General features: G+C 47.4%; 1 protein-coding gene across 1 annotated transcript in view; it reads right to left on the reverse strand.

The window, feature by feature from the left end:
- Positions 1-212: 212 nt before the first annotated feature.
- LOC125947067 (serine proteinase stubble-like) overlaps positions 213-24,016 on the reverse strand; it is a 179,872-nt gene continuing 156,068 nt past the window's right edge. The window contains exons 4-5 of the mRNA XM_049671375.1: positions 8,925-9,049; positions 213-424 (exon numbers count right to left, since the gene is read on the reverse strand). Of these exons, the coding sequence (XP_049527332.1) occupies positions 227-424; positions 8,925-9,049 (323 nt within the window). The 3' untranslated portion in view covers positions 213-226. The remainder of the gene's footprint in view (positions 425-8,924; positions 9,050-24,016) is intronic.

The following is a 24,016-nucleotide window of genomic DNA, read 5'->3' on the forward strand; positions in this document are numbered from 1 at the left end:
ATAGCAAAATATGTTTCAGCGTGCTGTACTTGTCAGCTTGTCCTTGACCAGTGAGAAATTCAGCGATCTTAGTACAACTTGTTAGATAGACAGTGCCATCACACGCAATGTATTGAAATTCAATGGAAAGGTCTTCAGTATGATACGGATTACATGATCGATAATAACAAGATCAAAAAACAGGCTTTGCGTCTATATTTTCTTCGTATTTATTTAGAAACCACTTTTACAGGACGGCCAAAAGAAGAGGCTCGTATATCTCGTATCTTCTTAAGTTCTCCTTTATCCACGGCACGTAGATGTCCACACGTGTAAACACTTTTGCTGCTGAGCTGGAGGCGCAGTCCGCCGAGTAAGACAGAATGCCCGCGAGCAAACCTCGACCATCCGTGCCTCGACTGAAGACGGGAGTGGCGGAGTCGTCCTGCGAATCACAAAAATATTTTGGCTGATCAGTTACGTCAAAAGTTACTAGCAGCCTGGAAAATGTACTCCTAAATCGAGCCACGAAACTGAACCTTTATTATTTTCATTTAATGCTTCGTATACTACTAGCTATATGTTTAGCGATGTTGCACTTACGTCGCCAAGGGACCCAAATGCTGCCCGTGACTCACTGAAAATGAACCATAGTGTGCATCTTGCGCCGATGTTATAAACGTGACTGCAGACAGCATAGCGAACTGTTCAGCTATAGTGGACGGCGTTGTACGCGACAATAGGGTAGTTCTTCGTGCGATATGGACACTCCAAGCGGAGTTCTGCGGTCGTCGTCGCCGTGAGGTTCCGTATAAAGTGCAAGGGCGATAAAATGATCGCCGCGCGCTGTATGCTGTATGTGTGAGTGAAAGCAGGCGAGGGACGCGCGCTTTCACGGAGAGCTAACACACGGTGCAGAGGAAACGCGATGTCTTCCGTCGTGCGAAGGGCCGTGGGGGAATGGCATGGAGGTAAGGGAGGAGACGTTTCTACCAAATGGGTATCTTGCGACAGGCGCAAGGGAAACTGGCGACTCAATCTCCCACGTTTCCTAAAGGAGGAAAGCGGAAAGGCAGCGCGGGAAGGAGGGGGTGCGGCTTCTACTCTGCCAGCCACTGCGTACTTGTACTTTGCGCGGCTGCAGGCTGTCACGCGCACCGTATCTTGAAAGCGATCTCCACATGGCTCTTAGCTTTGTATGCGCTGTGCTTTTGCCGCTCAGTTTCCGTTGAAGCGAAAGACCGCACGAACGTTCGCTCGCTGCGGCAACGCCGCTTGCTCACACCAGCGTTTTGACAGTGGTTGTCTGCGGTCATCGAGTGTGATCTATTCAGGTTTGCTTGTGCGCGATGACGCCATGCTTGTGAATTCAGTTACTGAGCGAATGTGTCCAAGTTTATGCAGAAGATAAAACTACTATTCCTACTCCGTATAGATCTCTACTAATTTGCTATCGCAACTGATGCTTCGCCTTTCGGGCGAAACTGCGACATTTATAATTCTACAATTCTTTGGTAGCTTGGCCGAGCTTGCATTAGGTCTGTCCGTATCTATCCTTTATGATGCCAACTTCGATCGATGGTCTACTGCAGTGTCACGAAACTGCACCCCGCGGGTTGGATACGGCATCCCGGAGACTGCCCGACCCCCCTGCAGCTGGCGGTTGTATGTTTTTCCCCACAAAGCTTCTGCTGTGCTTCCGTCTGGGAGCGGGGCTTCTCCATAAAACGCTGCGCGATTGTGTTTCATACTGAGAGCCTGTGTGACCCCAATTACAACATCACGCCTCGACGCCACCTCGTCCTAAGCCGCGCTGACCAGTCTGGAGCCTCATGCAATCATCGCATGATGCGATTAGAGATGTTTTTCAAAATTTCTTGCGACGGGATTAATGTAGACAGGGAAACATACATTTTGCCCCCTCATTTTACAGCGCAAGGACGTGGTCATCAATGGGAAATAAGGGAAATTAATTTTGGAACGAATGTCTTTCATGGCTCATTTTGCCCGCACACCATCAGTGAATGGAAACAACTGCCACAGCTAATTATTGAATGCCCAAGTGAAGTGTCGTTTCATGCTCTGCTGTTGGATGTATAATACCGTGCGCAGTTATTTTTGTTGGTGTATAACGGTGTGTGCAGTAATTTTATTATGATAGAAATGACATGGGCAGTCTAGGCGATTTTCTGCCGTCGCCGTGGGGCTCCGTATATAGTTCAAGGGCGAGAAAATCATGCCGCGCGCCGTATGCTTATGTGCGAGTGAAAGCGTGCGAGGGTGAGCCGGTGATCGCGGCGCAATCTCGCGCACGCAAGGGAGGGAAGCGGGAAGGAAGCGCGCCGTCTTCCGTCGCTCCGGGAAGAGGGTAAAGAGTGAGGGGGGGGGGGGGGGGGCGTTCTACTCCGGGCGGCCCGAGCGGCCGCGCGTGCCCGCCGAGGTCGCAAGGTACCGGGGGGATGGGGGGGGGGGGAGGCGTTATGCACCGTGCGCCTGCCCGGGCCGCTGTGTCTTGAAAGCGATCTGCGGCGGGGACAGAGTCCGCCGTGCGCTGTTCTCGCGGCTTGGTTAGCGTTGATGCGAACGGCAGCACGAAGGTCAATTCGCTCGAAATTATATTTCTAATACAGGTTTTTCAATGATACTTTGCAGACCTAATTTTTACATAGTTGTCTGTGCAATGAACTACCAAAAATTAAATCGTACGACATTTTTGATATGATGTGGCATGGCCGTGCAGGTGTTAGCAAAGCGATCTTGTAGCAAGACGACGCCGGCAGCGAGCGCAAGCGCTGACGTCGATACCTTCTGCGCTATTGTTACTTCAAAGGTAAAAAGAAACTTTTGCGGCAGGCGTACATTCATTAATCAAACTGTTTTTTGTATCTAAAAGAGCATGAACATCAGCCTATATTTATGTCCACTGCAGGACGAAGGCCTCTCCCTGTGATCTCCACTTACCCCTGCCTTGCGCTAGCTGATTCCAACTTGCACCTGCAAATTTCCTAACTTCATCACAAAGAGCATACAGGTCACTAACTTATTGTTTAAAGCTCAGTGTACAGCAGGCTGTTTTAGGCCGGACTCAGACGGTTGAAGACCAAATGGTCAAGCAACAGTGCGCCGCAGCCGAGGAGAGAGCGTCGGCGCCCGTGAGAGTTTGTGTCCAGTGGTTGCGTGCCATTTTCCTCCAACCGACGCAAACCGACGTGTTGGTTTGTCGGCGCCTGTCGAAGCGTGCCGACGCATGCAAGTGGTTGAGCCGTACTCGCTTTGGATTTTCATTTTTTTTCCGCACCTAAACTGGACCAGAAGGATCGCCGGAACGGGCCGTGCCTTATATACAGGGTGTTTCAGCGAACACTTCCAAAATTTATTTAAGGTTGCCTGTGGCAGATAGCCCAATTCTAGTTAATGAGCAGGTCTACTCGAAGATGCGGACATTACTTGCACAAAAATTGAAATGCATAAGCGGCTAATTAACAAAAATCAACTAATTAAGTTTTTAACTAATTACCTGATGGCCCATATTGTGATGTACAAAATGTAGCTGTGGAGTTCGCAAGGCGGATCCACTTGGAACGAATTCTCGGGATGACACCAGTTTCAAGATATTAATTCCCGAACTTTGCGGAGAAATGCATTGGTGTTCCAGTTAATTTTGTGCTTCAATGCATAAAGCGACGTCTTGTTAAGAACCTAACTGGGTTTTGTTTCTACGATAGGCTGACGTCAACGGATGCCTCTTATTATGGAAGGGTGAAAGCCGCACTACTAAAAAGATTTAGGTTCACCGTAGAAGGCTTCCAAGATAAGTTTAGGACCGGAAAGCCCGCCGATGGCGAGAATGCTACGCAATTTGCCGCGCGGCTCAGCCACTATTTTCATAGGTGAACCAAACTTCCAGAGACTGCGCAGGAATACGGTGCGCTTAGAGAGCTTCTGATCAAGAAGCAATTTCTCATCAGTGCCACCCGAGCCTGTCACTTTATCTGAAAAAAAAAAGCTAAGTCAGTTCACGATATGCTGGAATGGGCAGACCAATTTTTGGAAGCGCAGGGAGGCACCAATCTTTCTAAGATAAAAAAAGAGGGGCCCGAGGACGCAAAGAAACCGGCATCTGAAGAAAGGAGAAATCCTACGAAGCCTGTTCCGAGGTGTTATCTCTGTAACCGACTATGTCATTATGCTAGCAATTGGCGGAGCAATGTTACGCTCCCCAATGATGTCAAATACTTTAAATGTGGGCGAACTGGTCACAAAGCCGATACATATCGCACGGAGGCAAAGAAGCTCCCCAGGCTATCATATATGTCATCATCATCATCACCTTATATTTATGTACACTGCAGTACGAAGGCCTCTCCCTGCGATCTCCAATTACCCATGTCTTGCGCTAGGTGATTCCAACTTGCGCCTGCAAATTTCCTAACTTCATCACCCCACCTAGTTTTCTGCTGTCCTCGACTGCGCTTCCCTTCTCTTGGTATCGATTCTGTAAATCTAATTGTCCACCGGCTATCCATCGTACGTATTACATGGCCAGCCAAGCTCCATTTTCCCTCTTAAATGTCAACTAGAATATCGGCTATCCCCGTGTGCTCTCTGATCCACACCGCTATCTTCCTGTCTCTTAACCTCGGGCCTAACATTTTTCGTTCCATCGCTCCTTGCGTGGTGCTTAACTTGTTCTCGAGCTTCTTTGTTAACCTCCAAGTTTCTGCCCTATATGTTAGCACTTGTATAATGCAATGATTGCATACTTTTCTTTTCAACGACATTGGTAAGCTCCCAGTCATAATTTGGTAATGCCTGCCGTATGCACTCCAATCCAATTTTATTCTTCTGTAATTTTCTTTCTCCTGACCAGGGTCCCCTGTGAGTAACTCTTTTACAGACTCTAGAGGCTGTATGGCGATCCTGAATTCTTGTTCCCTTGCCAAGCTATTGAACATTATCTTTGTCTTCTGCATATTAATATTCAACCCCACTCTTACACTTTCTCGGTTAAGGTCCACAAGCATTTGTTGTAATTCGTCCCCACTGCTGCTGAATAGGACATTGTCATCTGCAAACCGAAGGTTGCTGAAATATTCGCCGCTGATCCTCACTCCTAACCCTTCCCAGTCTACGAGCTTGAATACTTCTAAGCATGCAGTGAAGATAATTGGAGAGATTGCGTCTCCTTGCCTGACCCCTTTCTTGATAGGTAACTTTCTACATTTCTTGTGGAGAACCAAGATAGCTGTGGAATCCTTGTAGATATTTGCCAATATATTCACGTATGCCTCCTGTACTCCTTGATTACGCAATGCCTCTATGAGTGGTGGTATGGCTGCTGAATCAAATGCCTTTTCATAATCTATGAAAGCCATAGAGAGGTTGATTGTACACTGCAGATTTCTCGATTACCTGATTGATGACATGGATATGATCCACTGTAGAATATCCCTTCCTGAAGCCAGTCTGTTCTCTTGATTCAAGTGTTGCCCTGATTCTATTGGAAATTATCTTGGTGAATATTTTATACAATAGTGAAAGCAAGCTAATGACTTGGTACCTGCTCTCTGGTACACTTGACGTCGTGAGCCATTGCCTATAAAAAGCCGCAAGTTTTTCAAGCATGATATCTCCTCCATCTTTGATTAAATCGATTAACATTCCATCTTCTCCAGCAGCTTTTCCTTTCGTCATGTCTTGCAAGGCCCTTCTTACTTCATCGCTATACTTATAGAAGGAGCCTCTGTACCCTGTGCATTACCACTTTGAATGAAAGTAGCTTGGCTGCTCTGGGAATTGTACAGGTCAGTGTAGAATTCTTCCGCCGCTTTTACTATGTCATCGAAATTGCTGATGATATTACCCTGCTTATTTCTCAGTGCATACATTTTGCTTTATCCTATGCCAAGTTTTCTTCTCACTGATTTCATGCTGCGTCCATATTTTACTGCTACCTCAATCTTTTCCACGTTATAATTTCAAATATCCCTTACTTTCTTCTTGTTGATTAGTTTTGACAGTTCAGCGAATTCTGTCTGGTCTCTCTAGTTTGACCCTCTCCCGTTTTGTCGTTTCTTCATTAGGTTCTTTGTTACTTGGGAGAGCTTAGCATATCATATGTGTATGTCTCGCCAAAACACCAAGTAGAAGACATAAACGCTGGCTTTGTAGAACTACAAAACGGAAAAAGAATTCCGGTCGTTAATGCTGTGATGACACCACGCCCTGAATGTTTCGTTAAAGGAATTTCTGTACTGGCCGAAAAAATGGCAGGAAAACCAATCACAGTGTTGAGATACCAGCAGCAGCACAGTCATCGTGCGAAGGGACTTGTTCAACGACGATAAGCTCACGGGCGAAACCAGTTCAGTTTACCTTGTCGATGGTACGGCTAAGAAGCTTCCCGAAGCCAAGATTGAGGTCGAGACCCCCTATTACAGTGGGAGTGTCACTGCTTTTTGTATAGACAGCCCACTGTATGACCTAATCCTAGGAAACATCAAGGGAGTTCGCGCCCCAGACGATCCGAAGCCATTGGAAGAAGAACCGAAGATCTAACCATCAACGATCGAAGAACCTCACGGAAAACCATCAACAGCTGACGAGAACACCGCGACAGCTGTCACCCAAGCTCAAGCAAAGGCTCAGGCAAGACTCTTCCAGCCCCTTTCCACGCCCGAGTCTGAGGAGAACCCGACCGGGGGTCTTAACTACGCCAAAAAAGAAAAACAAGACGAGTCCTTAAAGAGATGTCTGTCGCAAGTAGGCAAGAAAAAAAATTACCTTAGTCGAATGTAAGTGTGTTGACGATTATGTGTGGTGAAAAGTGTTTCGATGAGTGAACCGTGTGTTTGTTCATACATCATGAACAGGGTGTTGGTTTATTTGTGCTATGTAACTACCCTGCCACAGTTTTGTATACTTGTTGTACATGCTCTGTTTCATATTTCCGCCTTGTTACGCGAGAGGTGTGTTATTGTGTAGTACAAGTGTACTTGTGTGACTTCTGTTTGTATACGATGTATCACCCGTGAAGTGACGTGTGATTTGTGGTGGACTGATTTATGGACCTACGAACTCCTGCGTAGTGGACTTTTCTATGCGCTACTTTTGTGTTTCCTTGAAATATTATTGCATAATATTCTTAAAGTGGGGGGCAGTGTCACAAAAGTGCGCATAATCACAGCGCGCGCCGCATGTCACACAAGCCAGTGAAGGAGCCCGTCGGCACCATGGCAGCTTTGACAAAGGGACAGAGCGCATACGCCACAGACAGCCGACGTGATCAACGGAGACTACAAGCTTCGACAAGATAATCGAAGGTTACGGTATTGAGAGAGAGAAAGGAAGGGAGGGCCCGAGCGTGCGCCAACGGACGAGTCACCACCCCCTCGAAGACGTTTCCGTGGCCGCGGTCGAAAACGCGAGAAATGTCTAGAAGATTCCCAGGCTTGGTTCATGCTATGGGAGCATGACTCCGTCAGAAGACTCGAGAAACGCCGGCGAAGGCGATAAAAGCGCCGTGCGGGAATCAGTAGGGGGTTCAGACCACGCCGGTGAAGAGATGCGACGTGAAGACACCGTCTGTAGAAGAAGGGGATGGCCCGGCAAGCTAGTCGACGAGTTCCTCGAGCGTCTGCATTTCCGGAAGAAGTTCCTTCTTCGAGATTTGCCTCGAGCTACGCCGAGATCGTCCGGCTCAAGACAAACACGGTTGAATACGAGTGGACATTTCGTGTTCCTTTTTCATTCTTTATGGTACGTGCTGTACTCTTAGTGCGTGTCGTAATTATTTTCCTGTGTTTTGTTAACGCCCATCCGAATTGCATTGTGTTGTGCCTAGCCGGAGTGTGTATGTGTGGATGAAACTGCCTTATTCGAAGATAATATTTTGTTGCGTTTTGACAACTCTGGGCTCTTACTCGGTCTTTGGACCACAACCGGCGTTCGCGGGCACACCAGAGGGCCCCTTTATTAATTGTCCTTGCTTTCGTGGAGTTATTTTCGGAAGCTAATATGCCGGCTTTGGAATTTGGGCCGGCATTGGCGCCTCGTTCACGGGGTGTGTGACACCCTTCCTGTATGTATGCGAGAACGACCTGGGCACGCTGTCTGCTGTCTTCGATATCAGTGACGAAGTGCCATTTTTCAAGCGAAGCTTGTGTTGTCTCACTCGTGCCGACGTCGGTGTTGATGTTGGCGTATGGTGTTGATGTTGGTGTACGAAAAAACCCAAGCCGAGCGAAAATAAAAATTGCTCGTCGGGCTGCGTATTCGAACACCCTACCTTCGGGTTGCGAGACCACCACGCTAACCGATTCAGGCACTGTCGTTTCATCATACGCGCCCTTTAAAGCGGTTTTTTATGCCTGAAGACGTAGACGCGGCGCGCGCAGCTGGCGCGCGCGATCATACAATACCCCCAGCCAATCACAGGCGTCCCCTCACTCCGGAGGAGGGAAAGGGTGTGATCGCGTGTCAGCTCGCCTGGCGCCCGCCGTTTCCCCACAGTTCAGGCCCGGAAGTCAGATGAGGAGGCCTGGTTTAATTCGTTCTGCCGAAGAACAGGCTGCGTTGAAGGAACGGCAGCGGCAGCGGGCCCAGGAACGTCTCTAACGAAAAAAAAATCTAGCTAACCCCTCCCCTATAGGGTTGCACAAGCTTCGCGTGCACCCCTCCTCCCGGAAGGGGAGGGGATACAGATTTTTGACGTAAACCCTGCCTGACGGGGCCTCGGTCCCCCTTTACAGACACACAAGAACTTATTATTTAACAGTTGGGCAGACAGGTTGCGTATATCTATAGAAGCACATGTAAGTTAATAGCTTTAAACGGTTAACAAGTGTTCGGTACCAACCAATAAGTATTAAAAAACTGTGAAGTTTAGAACAGCGGTCATTTTTGTTCAGCGGTACTACTGAGGTTGAACGTTCCAAATGGTTCACCTTGCAAGTGGCTGCTCCCATACCGCAGAAAGAAGCTCTGCTATCAAAACTGGCGTCACCAAGTCGGAGTCGGCAAGATGATGCTCGCTGCACGCTCAAGATGTCGGCAAACATGGTGGCCGCACCTGCAATGTGAAAAAATCAACGAAAGCGTTTGAGCTATATACAGCGTAATATAGTAACATGGCAGCTGTCTAAATAAATAAAAGGAAGGCGCTACGCGGAGCATGCTGCTCCCGCGTGTTACCAAGCTGAATCTCCGGGAACCGCCGCCACAGTGGCAGAATGGCGGACACGGCTAGTTCACCGGAGATGCATTCCCGCGCAAGTCGTGCATTTCCCTGCCGGCGTTGACTCACCGCGCGACTACAGGTCACGTGACGCAAACTGGTTGGTCTCCCAGTGGCGGACCCCAGGAGGCCTCTTCACCCGCGCTATCTTCATCTGAGTGCATCTTCGCCGCGGTAGATGTTCACAGGCCTGCAATAAGTCGGTTACAAAGGACCTCTGCTCCCGCGGCTTCTCGGTCTATTGCTTGGTGGACCACTCTCCGGTTACCCTAGCGCAGCGGGTGCGCGTACTAAATCGGTCTTGCGGTGATCCTTTGCCGGCTGGCCGTCACTATATAATTTCCGGTTTAGTGCGATTAGCCCTCTTTGCCTACTTTAGGCGTTTTGAGCCTGCCCGTCCGTCCGTCCGTCCGTCCGTCCGTCCTTTTACGCCGATCCAGTGGTCGTGGTCATTGCATTCCAGCTTTATCCTCCGGCTCTCGTCATGCCGTCATCGTCGTCATACAATCGTCCTGAATTCATAGCCATACCATCGTTGTGATGACGTCGTAGTCGTTCTATCATCGGCACTTTAGCTTTGTCATACCACCCTCGTCTTTCCGTCGTATTCACCCCATTGTGGTAACGCCATCGTCGCCTTGCAGACTTCGTGATACAGTCGTCATTCCGATTGTCCTCGTACGATTGCCAGGCCATCGCCATAAGTGTGTGGTCGGCATACGGCCATCGTTATGCATTCGTTGTCATAACGTCTCCGTCAGGCTGCCGTGGTCGTTATATCGTCGGCACTCCAGCTTTGTCATCCGGCTGTCGTCATGCCGTCATTTTCAGATCGATGTCGTCAGACAGTTGTCATGCATTCGTAGTCATACCGTCGTTGTGATGCCGTCGTGGTCGTTCTATCGTCGGCACTCCAGATTTGTAAACAGACTCTCGTCATGTCGTCGTCACGCCATGTTCGCAATGCAGACTTCGTGATATAGTCGTCTTCACGCCATTGTCGTCATCCAATAGTCCTCATACCGTCGCCGTGCCATCATCGTCATTGCGTCATCGGCATACAGCCATTGTTATACACTCATTGTGATATGGTCATCATGATGCCTTCGTGCTAATTTCTTCATGATCATTCTGACATCCGACACTCCTCATCCCGTCGTCGTCAGGCGATCGTTTACCATCGTCATCACTTCAGAAACGTCATCCCATTATCGCCTGCGGTTGTCGCCATTCCATCGATGTAATTTCCTTCTTCGTCATTCTATCGTAATCCTGCTGTCGTCATCCAATCGTGATTATGTCCATGTGCTCACGCTATCGCCGTCATCGCGCCGTCGTCACACAGTCGCCGTCTTGCCGACATCGTCGTCATTCTGTCGTGCCACTGTCTTCACTCCAGCTTCGTCACATGGTTGTCGTAGCATTGTCGTCACTGGCGTGACCTGCATACATTCATCGTCATCCACTTGTTCTCGGGCCGCCGTCGTCACACTGTTGTCATTATACCATCCTCACCATTTCATAATGAACACCTCATTGTAGTCATGCCTTCATCGTCAAACTACCGTTGTCGTCTCATCGATGTGGTTCTTTGTCATTCCATCGCTTTCGTTGCGCCATCGTCATAAAATCATCGTCATGCCATGACACTCATGGGCGACCTTGGCAAGCAATTAGATGCCACAGCAAAATGGGCCGAAACCGGAGACAGTGTATGTCGCTAATAATCGAAGCAGCGGGAGTCTCAGAATGAGCACTACAAATTTTAAATAAACGTGACTTCAGCTATACGGTTTGTCACTATGTTGTGTAATAATACACAGTAGGGGGCTAGGTTATGGTGTCAGCCATCTTCTTTATTCCGAACTCCTCGTCACTTCGTCGACTTCGTTAAGATGCCCTGTAACTTCTTCTTCACAACGTCCACGTACACTCCCCTTCTTTGAAGACTCATCCCTCCTGGGATGATACATAAATACGTTCCCAATGGTTGCAAACTCGAGCACGCCGTCATCGTTGACGTAACCAACCCTCTTGAGAACACCTTTTTGCCCACGCGATACGGGCCCATGTACAATCGGCGTCAAATGAAAGCCGAACAGCGGAGCGCGTGCCACAAGCATCAGAAACAGGATAGTGCGCGCCGTCCAGTGCGCGCCGCAAACAGGATAGTGCGCGCCGCAGACAGGCCCACACATCCGGTTTGGTAGCACAGCGCCACCGCACTGAAGTGCGATTTTTTTTTTTGCCTGCGTTCCCACTCGGATTTTTGAAAGGAAGAAGAAAAAAGAAAACAGAAGCGAAACCTGAGCTTCTGAGTGTTGCTGAATTTTCGCTTCTGTTTTCTTTTTTTTTCTTCCTTTCAAAAATCCGAGCGGGAACACGGGCAAAAAAAAAAAAATCGCACTTCAGTGGGGTGGCGCTGTACTACCAAACCGGATGTGTGGGCCTGTCTGCGCTGATGACTGGACGGCGCGCACTATGCTGTTTCTAATGCTTGTGGCACGCGCTCCGCTGTTCGGCTTTCATTTGACGCCGATTGTACACCTGCTTCGTACCCGTAAGACCTTTTCTGACGAGTACTAAATCGTTCAGCTGTATACGGGGTATCCGCGTGCTGTGGCGGCGGTCAAAATGCCGCTTCATATCTTCGTGGTATCGCTGGTATGCTTTCGCAGTTTTCCGCTTCTCACACAATTGCCGGCGGTCAGCAATACCAAGCTGTTGATCAGCAGGGAGCACCGTTGTCTTTCCAAATGCTGCGAAATAGGGACTACAGCCAATGCTCGCAGTGTGTGACCGATTGTGATGAGCTACAGCGGCCTCCAAGTAGCACTGCCGTCCACCTTTGATACTGGGATACATGGAAATAAACTGTTTCAAGTCTTGTATCATTCTTTCAGCCATGCCATTTCCTGCAGGATCGCAGGGCGCGCAACGTCGCAAAACAACTTCACTCACCCACCGCGCGATTTTTCCTGTAGGCTCTGGGACGTTAAGGTTATACGTTAGGCTAGGATAGGAGTAATTCATAGGGTACTCCGTCGAGTACTAGCGCCTGCGTAGCAACACTGTTGCCGAGACAGGATATGGTTAAACATGTCCATTTACCATGGATATCTCGCCTTCCGTAGTATCCATGTACTTCCACAGCCCGTCCCTGTTGCACTTTCTTAGTCTCCACAATACTGGCATTTATAATTGTGATGCTTGCTCCGCTGTCAACTAACGCGCTCCTTTCCTTTCCATCAAGGAAAACAGATATATTCAAGAGGCTTGCATGCGACAAATAAACAGCTTCTCTTGGTGTCTTCAGGCGGAAGCCGAATTAAGCCCTCTTTATTTAGTTTTTTTTTGTCCCGGCATCTAACTCTTCGTGTTGTCTTGAGCCTCCTTGGTCAGTCAGAAAGGACACAGGAGAAGCGGTAGACTTCCAGCTTGCAAGCGGGCGTCTTTCATCAGCTCGTGTACCAGTTGGGCACCTTGCGCCCGGCATCATGGGTTGCCGCTGGGGTCCCGAGTCTTGTAGGTAGAGGTTTTGCATTCCCTGCAGAAGTTCTTCAACCGTTTTGGGTCCTCTCACTTGTATTTTCTTCTGAAGGTCCGGTCTCAAACCATGAATGATAAGCGGAACCACAGACGTCTCGGGCAAGGCTGAGTCAGCCAGAAGTAGCCTCCTCTTCTCATAAAGATAGCTGAGTGCTGACCCAGACCTGTACTTGAATGTGATAGCTTTATCCCAGAATAATACCTTGTTCTCTCCAAAAGAGCTGAGAAAATTCTCCTTCCACTCCGCCCATGGCTTGTTGCTGTGAGCGCTGACACGCAATTCGTACCAACTATTGGCTATTCCTGATAGGAATAGTCGCATGTTTTTCACTTTATCTTCATCATTGAGCCAGTAGTTTTCATTGCATGCATATTCATAAAATGTTAGCCAGGACTCGGGACTACTGGAATTTCCATCAAACATTTCTGGCTTCACGTATTCGAGACTCGGCCTGCTCATTCCTCTTTCAGTCACGTTTACAAGCAAACGCATTATTCATTTTGCTGTCTGTTCTGTTCCTGTTCCACTTCAAGAAGCTTAGTGATCAGGATGACGCCACTGTCAGACGAAGCAACGGTAGCAGGCTTCGTGCAGTTTCGAATTGGAGTCAGCACAAACTTCTCATAATCTTGAAGTTTCATATTCAGCTTCACTTTTTCTTCCGCAATTAAATCATCGCAAGTGAGCTTCGTTGTAGCGGTTATATAGGAGACAAATGCGTCACTGCTCACTGCTTCCGGAAGTGCTTGTCCCTCTTCATCTTGAGGCGTTGCAGCCAAGATTCGGATGCCACCGCGTTGATTTGCTCCAATGATGAAGTCCACCCACATCTCGACTTCAATTTCCACACAGAAAAAATGCGACTGCGCCACTTTGTAATAATACGCAGTAGGGCTAGGCCATGGTGTCAGCAGCCATCTTCTTTATTCCGAACGCCTCGTCACTTCGTCGTCTCCGTTAAGACACCCTGTAACTTCTTCTTCACAACGTCCACGTACATGTTGCTTGATTGATAATCACACTGTTGCCAACTGTCATCGTTACATGGGTTCTGTCGTAATTTTTTTCAATGTAAAGAAATAATTTACATATGAGTGGTAACAAAGTCCGACGTTATTTTTTTATCTTCGATACGCGGCGATTCTTTTTTTGTAAATCTTCGGCGTTAGGTGTGGTTTCTCGAGCAGGTGATATGCGTTTTTCGATATTTGCTGGAGTATCTCGCGCATGCTGCTATCACCCACTGTATTGTACTGAGCAAGGGGCGGCCTTCTCTCAAGCTGGTAGCGTTTACTCACAGCATCGGTAATGTTTTTATGATAAGTACAAAAGTATGAGACAGTCGTTAGAACACGCGGCTGTAGTGTGGGATCCCTTTATTGTGTCTAGCATAAAAAAGATAGAAAGGGTTCAAAGAAAATTTGACTTTAATTGTTATAGTCGGCAGACGTCACCCTTACTCCTCCTACAGAAAGGAGAGCTTGATGGGCTACAAAGAAGAACGGAAGGGCTGAAATTCTTTTATTTATTTTTCATGAAAAAATTTGAATTGATGAGACATTGTATATAAAACCAGCATATGTATGTGCAGTTTGCTTTTGTCCCTCAGAAAGTTATAGATTTTATCAATTGCACTGACACGTTCAAAAATGCATTTTTTGCCAGCAACAACCCATGAATGGGATTGTCTACCAGGTGATGCTGTAGAATGTGAAACAGTAGATTTAGTTATAAATGCACTCAGGAACCGATCCGGATTTTTTTGTTGTATTGGGTGTATAATGATGCATTTAATTGTAGACGATCCAATGTTTTTCTCTGTGTTGTGTTATTTTTCTATTTTCTCACCATGTCTTTTTGATATATTAAATGTTCCAACTATTTTGCCGTCAAAAATTATGTATGTCCACTCCTGCTTAAGGCCTGTCCCTCAGGCTAGCAGTATGAAATAAATAAAAATAAACAAAATGCTGTTGTATCGTATTCTGTTGCACTGAAGCGCAAACACGACACATCGAGACACAGGCAATTGTGTGTGTCAAAATGTGTTAGTATATGTCTGTCTGTACTTCAATGCCATGAATATAAAGATATTATCCCGCATGTCCGCCCTTATAATGTATATAAAGAGAGATTGTTGAGAGCACCTTAATTCTCTAGGTCTCTTCGATCGAGCGTTGTCACATTTCACAGTTAGTGAAAGGTAACAACACATTAACTATCAACCTAAAGACAACGCCTCATCCTCGATAGAATGCCAATAGAAATCGCTGCAATGAGAACTGATAAAATTCAAGGCATCTCAGACCACCAGCACAATAACAAATCACGCCGAAGTTTCTGTAATGATCAACTTTCACAGGACAGATGTGCTAACGGACCTAGACCACGAGTTTCACAGCTTTTCACAGCTGGTGTCTGACGCATCTATTCCTTTTCTTTTGCACTGGTAAGTATGCTTCGAAAGAAATAAAGTAACAGCAAAGGTCAAATTCATGGATCACACGAGAGGTTATTCAGTCGAAGCGCCGATTTATTCGGCTTCGTAAAACAGCAAAAAGTAATCAAAGCCAGCCAAAAGCTCCTGTACGCTATAGCAGACCTCAGAAATAAAACCAAGACAGCAAACGACTAATATTTTAACGTAACTGTTCCGAATTTCTTTACAAATAATCCTCATAGGGTCTGGAAGCAATTAAGTAGAAACTAGTAGAGCCACAACTATCCGCCGAAGAAAACCAAAATGAAGGCTGATTCATTTAGCGATTTCTTCCAGTCAGTATTTACAGTACAAAATGACAGTACATCCTCGGTTGATTCATGCGTTACCATGAGCATCAATGTCCTAAACGTTAGATGCCGGTATCTTGCACCTGATTTGAACATCGATTCTAAGAAACCTAGTGGCCCCGATGGCATGCCAAACTACTTCCTTAAAGGGTAGGCAGAATGGTGCAGTCAATATCTCGGCTTAATTTCCATTAAATCTTTCCAATTAGCTAAATTATCGTCACACAGGAAAATAGCGGCAATCATACCAATAGAAAAGTCTGTAGAAAAAGGCATGATATCAAATTATAGGCCCATGTTTTTTTACTTATTTTATTTGGTAGAGCGGGCGACAAAATATTACGGACCATGAAATCTGAGAAAAAGATGAATATCTGCGCAGCCTCACAACGCAGCCTGGTATTTGCAATTCGGGCCTAGACTATGCTAGCAACATTGTCGCATACAATTTTACTGCCTACTGTTACAGGCTGCTCGGGAATTGAACGTTTTCTGAGATCCTGTAGTCCGTAAACTTTTGTCGCTGGGTGTGGATACTGCCAGTCTTAGGTCAGGCCTTGGGCTGGAGTGGGTATAAAACAATACAAGAATAAGTGAAACAATACAAGCATACAAAAAAATTCCGTATGAACAGCATCTTAACGCTGCGCATGACAGCATTCGGCACTGCGCATAACAAAGTGAGCATTCAATAACGCAGCTAAATTATCAAAAGCAAGAGAACGAAAAAAAAACACATAAACGAGAAGGCATGACAAATATGCATGACAAATATAAGGCACGTACTGAAACACATCATGGCAAACACGAAAGACAAAATATTTCGACTTTCGACCACCACAGCAGGCAGGACGTCATTCCAGTTACGGATTGTACGCGGGTATAACGAGTTTTTGAAAGCATTCCTTTTGGGCATATATTCACTGACTTTCACCGAGTGCAAAGACCGAGTTTGCCGTCGCTGTACTGGCTGAGAGTACAAATTCATCATCATCATCATCAGCCTATATTCATGTGCACTGCAGGACGACGGCATCTCCCTTCAATCTCCAATTACCCCTCTCTTGCGCTCGCTGATTCCAACTTGCGCCTGCAAGTTTCCTAACTCCATCACTCCACCTAGTTTTCTGCCGTCCTCGACTGAACTTCCCTTCTCTTGGCACCCATTCGTAACTCTAATGGTCCACCAGTTATCCATCCTATGCATTGCATGGCCTGCCCAGCTCATTTTTTGTCTTAATGTCAATTAGAATATCGGCTATCCCCGTTTTCTCTCTTATTAACATCGCTGTCTTCCTTTAACGTTAGGCCTAACATTTTTCGTTCCATCGCTCTTTGCGCGGTCCTTAACTTGTTCTCAAGCTTCTTTGTTAACGTCCAAGTTTCCGCCCCATATGTTAGCACCGGTGGAATGCGATGATTGTGCACTATTCTTTTCAACCACAGTGGTAAGCTCCCAGTGAGAATTTGACAATGTCTGACGTATGCACTACGAACCAGTTTTATTCTTCTGTGAATTTCCTTCGCATGCTCAGGCTCCCCTGTGAGTAAATGACATAGGTAAACGTATTCCTTTACAGGCTCTACAGGCTGACTGGCGATCGTGAATTCTTGTTCCTTTGCCAGGCTATTGAGCATTGAGCATTGCCATATATTGGGCGTGTTGGTAAACTGAAAGCATATTTATCGCCAGCGGACAAGGACAGGACGGAGACAGCATTTGCCTTTGTCTTCTGCATATTAATCTTTAACCCCACTCTTGCACTTGCTCGGTTAAGGTCCTCAATCATTTGTTGTATTTCGTCCCAATTGTTGCTGAATATGACAATGGGGACGGTAACACGGATGCATTTAATTCGTCGGCTTTGCCACGAGCCATCCGCTTGTGGAACTCTCTCCCTGACAGAACTGTCATGCAAACGGACAGAGATCAATTTAGGAAACTCCTGAACTTGCAGTTTCTGTCCTAAAAATGCGTCACTCTTTATGCCATGTTCTGTATTTCGATGTAACGTCATGTTGACTTTTGTTTCCCTTTGAGGCGTTAAACTAAACTTTTCTCACGCGGTTTTTAATTATGTGCGCGAACATTGTGCTTGGTAAAATTTATCCGGTATTTTGTACACTACCCTGAACTGTTATTTCTGTTTATCTGCGTATTGTTAGTATTGTTTTTTTTTTCTTTCATACTTTGAACTACACATTTTCTTACACGATGTTCGATATGTACCCGAGCAATATGCGTGATAAAATTTAGCCAAAGTTTTGTACGCTACCGCATCTTCTTGATATGTAACCCCGCTTGTGATGATGATTCCGCCGGCGGTTCGTCTCCCGAACCGGGTTCGGCTCCCGCCGGCGACAAGTTATCTTTTCGTCCACTTTCATTTCCCTTTTCTTCAAATATTTTCTATATTCCAATTTTAACCACACATAATTTCCCCGATGCTTTCCTTGGCTTTATTGTCTGGCTTTATGTGCTTGTGATTAACAAAATCGAACCACTCAGTCCCCCTTCTGATTTCGTGTATTCATTGCGAGGGTCTCGAATCTGGCAGCCTTGATGTCATTAGGCAGCATGCGAGGGTTTATTAGCCACGTGCCTGCTCTCCCAAGATTACGCGTTACGTGACTCTATCGGGCTAAAAAGTCACAGGCCTGGAAGAACTTTCTGTGGGCCTAGTTGGTGCATACTTGATAAACTTTTTAGAGCGCAAACAGGAACCAAGGCACAAAAGGGAGGTCAAGCACAGGACAGGTGCTGCTGTCAACTGTATATTTCACAACTCCTTTGCGTAGAGACTTAAAGAAGGTTCACTGATGCAACCTTCCCCCCTCTTTTTTATGTGATAAGCTTCCAGTAACAAGCGGGCGTGCTTATTGTGTCTCCTACCAAGAATCCTCGCGTCAAAAAATAATGCCATACATCCACAAGAGTTCACGTGATCCGCCAAATGTGTTCGCTCCTTCTTTTTAATATTCAAGGCGTGTTCTCTAAATCGGTCGTTAACACACCTTACTGTTTGATCGATATAGCTTTCGCCACAAGCAAATGAATTTCATAGACAACTCCGCAGATGCAGCTGAGATAGGGCGAAAGGTGGTTCTTACGGCAACCTCGCCGTTTCGCCTGCTGTGGCTATGTGGGGGCACAGTCGGTCGAGTTTGTTGGGGGCAGAAGAAACCACTCCAACTTCATGCCTATTGGCCACCTTTTTGAGGTTTTGCGAAACTTTGTGTATCTACGGAACAACCTCAAGCGCACGTTTCTTCCCGCCGAAATCTTTGTCCTTTTTTCCTTTCTTAAACTTCTGCAACAGACCCTCAGCAATCGCAGAGACTGCCACCAGCAGTTTTTTCACCTGCGCTTGGAAGCTGTCTTGCATCGTGTGGTGGCCCGATTTCCTAAGCGAGGACTCGAGGCCAAGAGAAGCTTTTCACTATCTTAGAGTGAGAGGAGTCAAAAGGTAGGATCCCCTTTCTAGCACGAGGTCTATAAGACCAGCACACATGTTCGTTAGAAAAACTAAAATTAATGTCTAAAAACTGAAGGCAGTTCAGCGTGGGAAGTTCATGGGTGAAGGTCAGTCCCTTCCCATGCCGTTTAAAAAGGTCGAAAATCACTTCAAATTGATGCCCGTAAAGGCCCTCCCCTCCGCCTGTGGCTTTAGCAAAACTAAAAAATCATCTACAAATCTAAAAACATGTAAAACCTTCCCGCCTTCTTTAAAGCATGGTCAAGTGTGCGGTCGACCTGGGATAAAAAAATGCCGCATAAAATTGGCGCCACACGCCATCCTGTCGCGGCTGTCCTGTGTTTGACTTCCCTTTTGTGCCCTGTCTCTTGTTTGCGCTCTAAAAAGTTTATCACAGGCCTGCGCGGCACACGCAGCAGTCACAGCGTAAGCTGGTAGAGCGGCTCAAGAATAGCTCCAATTTGGACACCACGCACAACAGGGTCTTCGCGTCGTTTTGACGAGAACGATCTGAACTGTCCGTCCGGCGTCAACGGCGAGCTGCGCCTTGTAATGCTCTTTGCACAGCAGTCTGCTGAGCCCGATCAAGCCTTGCAACTGCAACTTACATGTCGGGCACGCTGCGTTTGCAGGAACCTTAACTAGATAGCGCCATCATACTGGCGGAGGCTGGGGATTGCGTTTTTTTTTATTGCACACCTCATTTCAATCGCATCTCGTCCTCTGCGCCTGCGCACGCTGCGTTTGCAGGCGCCTTGCCTAGATGGCGCCACCATACTGGCGGAGGCTCGGGTCGTCTAGCCTGCGCGTGTTCCTAGGGAGTGTTTATAGGGTATTTTCCTCTTCCCGGTAGCAAGCGCTGCGTGGCTCAGTGGTAGAGTATCTGTCTCCCACGCAGCGGGCGCGGGTTCGATCCCGGAGGGAATCAGGTACTTTTTTCGCATTTCCAGCGATAGCGGTTACGGCGGCGGTTGACACCATCGCGAACCGAAACGGCTATTGGAATAAGCCCATAACAGCTTACGCTGCAAAAATATTATTCCATCCGCCCACCATGGTTCTTAGTGGCGCTGGCTAACACACCTAGATCTAGCAAACATATATACCGAAGTTAGTGGACGAACTGATGGCCGTCGCCGTAGCACAATTGGTAGTGCAACGCACGCCTAACGCGGAGGTTGCGGGTTCAGCTCCCGCCGGCGACAAGTTATCTTTTCGTCCACTTTCCATTTCCCTTTTCTTCATTATTTTCTACATTCCAATTTCAACCACACTTAATGTCCCCGATGCTTTCCTTGGCTTTATGTGGTTATGATTAACAAAACCAAGCCTTAATTGTTATTTCATTTATATATTGCGAGGGTCTCGAATCTGGCAGCCTTGATGTCATTAGGTAGCATGCGAGGGTACATTAGCGACGTGCCTGCCCTTCCAAGATCACGTGTTATGTGACGCCATCGGGCTAAAAAGGATGTTCCACATCCGCCCACCATGGTTCTTAGTGGCGCTGGCTAACACACCTATGGCTAGATCTAGTAAAACATAAATACCCAAGTTAGTGGACGAATTAATGGCCGTCGCCGTTGCACAATTGGTATACTGCAACGCACGCGCAATGCGGAGGTTGCGGGTTCGGCTCCCACCGACGGCAAGTTACCTCTTCGTCCACCTTTATTTCCCTTTTCTTCATAATTTTCTACATTCCAATTTCAACCACACTTAATCTCCGCGATGCTTTCCTTGGCTTCATTGTCTGTTCGCTTTAAGTGGGTATGACTACCCTTGTCAGGAGGTTTAAGCACTCCTGTTGCCTTACCTCGCGGGAAAACCTTGTACCTGTTATGCCCGAATAAAAAAAATTTAAGATTGAAGCTTTCGCGCTGAGCGGGGGACAAATTTTTGCGCTTGCGGCAATGCCGCGTTGACTCTAGAATTTCGTTTGAGATAAATTTTATGTATAAATCAAGCTCTGGACACTGTTAGGCTTTCAGTGTCCACGTGCTAGGTGGTCTGAGAGAGTCTTTATCCTGTTTTCCTACTTCTGGCCTATCGAAAAAGAATTCCTTGATGCGCATGCGTCTTGAAAACTCTGTTATATCTTCGTGGAGTTCATACTCATTTACTGCGTTGTTCGTGAGACAAAACGTTAAGCCACGTTTGAGTAGATAAACTTCATCGGGATTTAAGCTCTGTGATTTGTCTACTACGTTCCTGCAGTGCTCTGGATGCTCGCTCGTAGCACTATCGGTGGAACTGTGTACAGTAGGGGTCATAGTATTCTTAGGTGGATCTGCGGCTCCAATACCTTTATGTTGGTAGTTATCTAGTAGGTTTTCTTCCCTAGTTTCGACGAATTGTTCAAGTTCTCTTCTTTCCGGTTGAGATAAATTTGTGCTCTCGAGCTGATTAGTAATTATCGTAACTTGTACCCGGCAGTGGTCTTCGAGAATATCAATTAATGAGAGTGACGCTATATTGTTACGATGCGCGACAAACGGTGTTTATTGAACAGGCCTCAGGGCGAGCCTCCGACGAGCAAGAAGAGTTCTATTCTTCGTCCTCTCCGCTAACACTCCTCCTCTTCTACTAATGCGGCTACATTTACTGTAATATTCCTCCCCTCCTAGACGAAGCCCGCCGGGCAAGTCAGCTAAGTTCTCGGTGTGAATGGCTTGAGACGAGCGACATGCACAACCTCAGTCTTGGCGGAGCGCCGTCCAGTTGCGGTGAGACGCGCCAGTCGATAATTCACTTCACTGAGTTGGTCAAAAATAACGTACGGGCCAGTATAGTTGGCAAGAAGTTTCTGACACAGGCCACGTTTGCGCACCGGACACCATAGCCAGACTAGATCCCCTGGAGAATAGGTGACATCCCGATGGTGCCTGTCGTACCGTGCTTTTGACCGCTCTTGCGAAGCCAGAGTACGTACGCGGGCCAAGCGTCGAGCTTCTTCAGCGAGACACAGAGTCTCGGCGATGGTGAGATCGTCGTGGGTGGAGAAAGAAAATATGGTGTCCAGTGTGTGACGCGGCGGACGAGCGTAGAGTAGGAAAAACGGGCTGTAGCCAGTAGTCTCGTGCTTTGCTGTGTTAAAAGCGTATGTAATGAATGGCAAAATGTCGTCCCAGTTTTTATGGTCCGATGCGACGTACATGGACAACATGTTCACCAGTGTGCGGTTGGTACGCTCGGTCAGCCCATTTGTTTGCGGGTGATACGGTGGCGAGTGGCGAAAGCTGGAAGCGCATAATCGAAGAAGCTCTTCCACGACATCTGCAGTAAACTGGCGGCCGCGGTCACTGATGATTACTCGAGGAGGGCCGTGACGGAGAATGATCGAATGCAGGAGGAAAAAGGAAACTTGGCTGGCGGTGGCAGATGGCAAAGCAGCTGTCTCGCAGTACCGGGTCAGATGGTCGGCACATACGATGATCCAACGGTTCCCTTTCGATGAGCGGGGAAAGGGACCCATGAGATCAATTCCAACTTGCTCGAAAGGGGAGCTCGGAGGCGTCACTGGTTGTAGGAGGCCGGCTGGCGTCGTAGTTAGGTGTTTGTGGGCCTGACACTGAGCGCAACTGGCCACATAGATTTCAGTCGACCGACGCATTCGGGGCCAGTAAAACCGTTCTTGGGCACGATGAAATGTACGCGCTGCTCCGAGATGTCCGGAGGTAGGATCGTCGTGCATAACCTGCAGAATAGAGGAGCGTAGCTTTTCCGGAACTACAAGAAGGAAACGGGCACCAGTGGTTGCGAAATTCCTCTTGTAGAGGAGGCCATCACGAACACAAAATCCACGGCTTGTTGTGGAGTCATGCGCGTTGAAAAGTGGCTCTAAGCTGAAGTCTTCTCGCTGCTCCTTCTCGAAGGTCTCTTTATCAGGGAATGCAGGTGCCAAAGAAGCAATCAAGTGATCAAAGTTATCGGCATCACAAAGAGTGGTGTTTAGCGGCATTCGCGAAAGGCAGTCAGCATCAGCGTGTCGGCGACCACTCTTATATGAAACTGTGAAGTTGTACTCCTGAAGACGTAGAGCCCAGCGCGCGAGTCGACCAGAGGGATCACGAAGATTGACAAGCCAACACAACGAATGATGATCTGTGACGATTGTGAATGGGCGTCCATACACGTACGAGCGAAAACGTTGCACAGCAAAAATGACCGCTAGGCATTCCTGCTCCGTAACGGTGTAATTGCGTTCAGGCTTACTTAACGTACGACTCGCATAAGCAATGACATGCTCGTTCCGGCCGCATCGCTGAACGAGGACTCCCCCGACCCCCACGCCACTCGCATCGGTGTGGATCTCTGTTGGTGCAGCTGGGTCGAAATGCCGAAGGATGGGACCCGTCGTCAGTAAGAACTTCAGTTGACGAAAAGATGCGTCACACTCGTGAGTCCACTCAAAAACGGCGTCCTTATGCAGAAGACAAGTCAGGGGATAGGCGACATCGGCAAAAGCAGGTATAAATCGGCGGAAATAAGAGCAGAGGCCTAGGAAACTACGAAGCTCTTTAACAGACCGAGGAGGCTTAAACGCTTCAACAGCTGCTGTCTTTTGTGGATCAGGCCTGATACCATCCTTGTCTACAAGATGGCCAAGCACCAATGTCTGCCGCTCACCGAAGTGACATTTCTTAGAATTGAGTACTAGGCCGGCGTTTTCGATGCAGTCTAAGACGACTTCCAGGCGCCTGTTGTGCTCTTCAAAAGTGCTTCCAAAGATGACAACGTCGTCTAGGTAGCACATGCAAATATGCCATTTGAGGCCTCGAAGAATTGTGTCCATAAATCTTTCGAAAGTCGCGGGTGCATTGCAAAGCCCAAACGGCATGACGTTGAACTCAAAAAGGCCATCCGGGGTTATAAAGGCCGTTTTTTCTTTATCCGCCGGGTGCATTGGGATTTGCCAGTAACCCGATCGCAAATCTACAGAAGAAAAGTAGGATGCTGAATGAAGGCAATCCAATGCGTCATCAA

Source organism: Dermacentor silvarum, chromosome 7, assembly GCF_013339745.2.
Source record: "Dermacentor silvarum isolate Dsil-2018 chromosome 7, BIME_Dsil_1.4, whole genome shotgun sequence".
Classification (NCBI taxonomy): Eukaryota; Metazoa; Arthropoda; class Arachnida; order Ixodida; family Ixodidae; genus Dermacentor; species Dermacentor silvarum.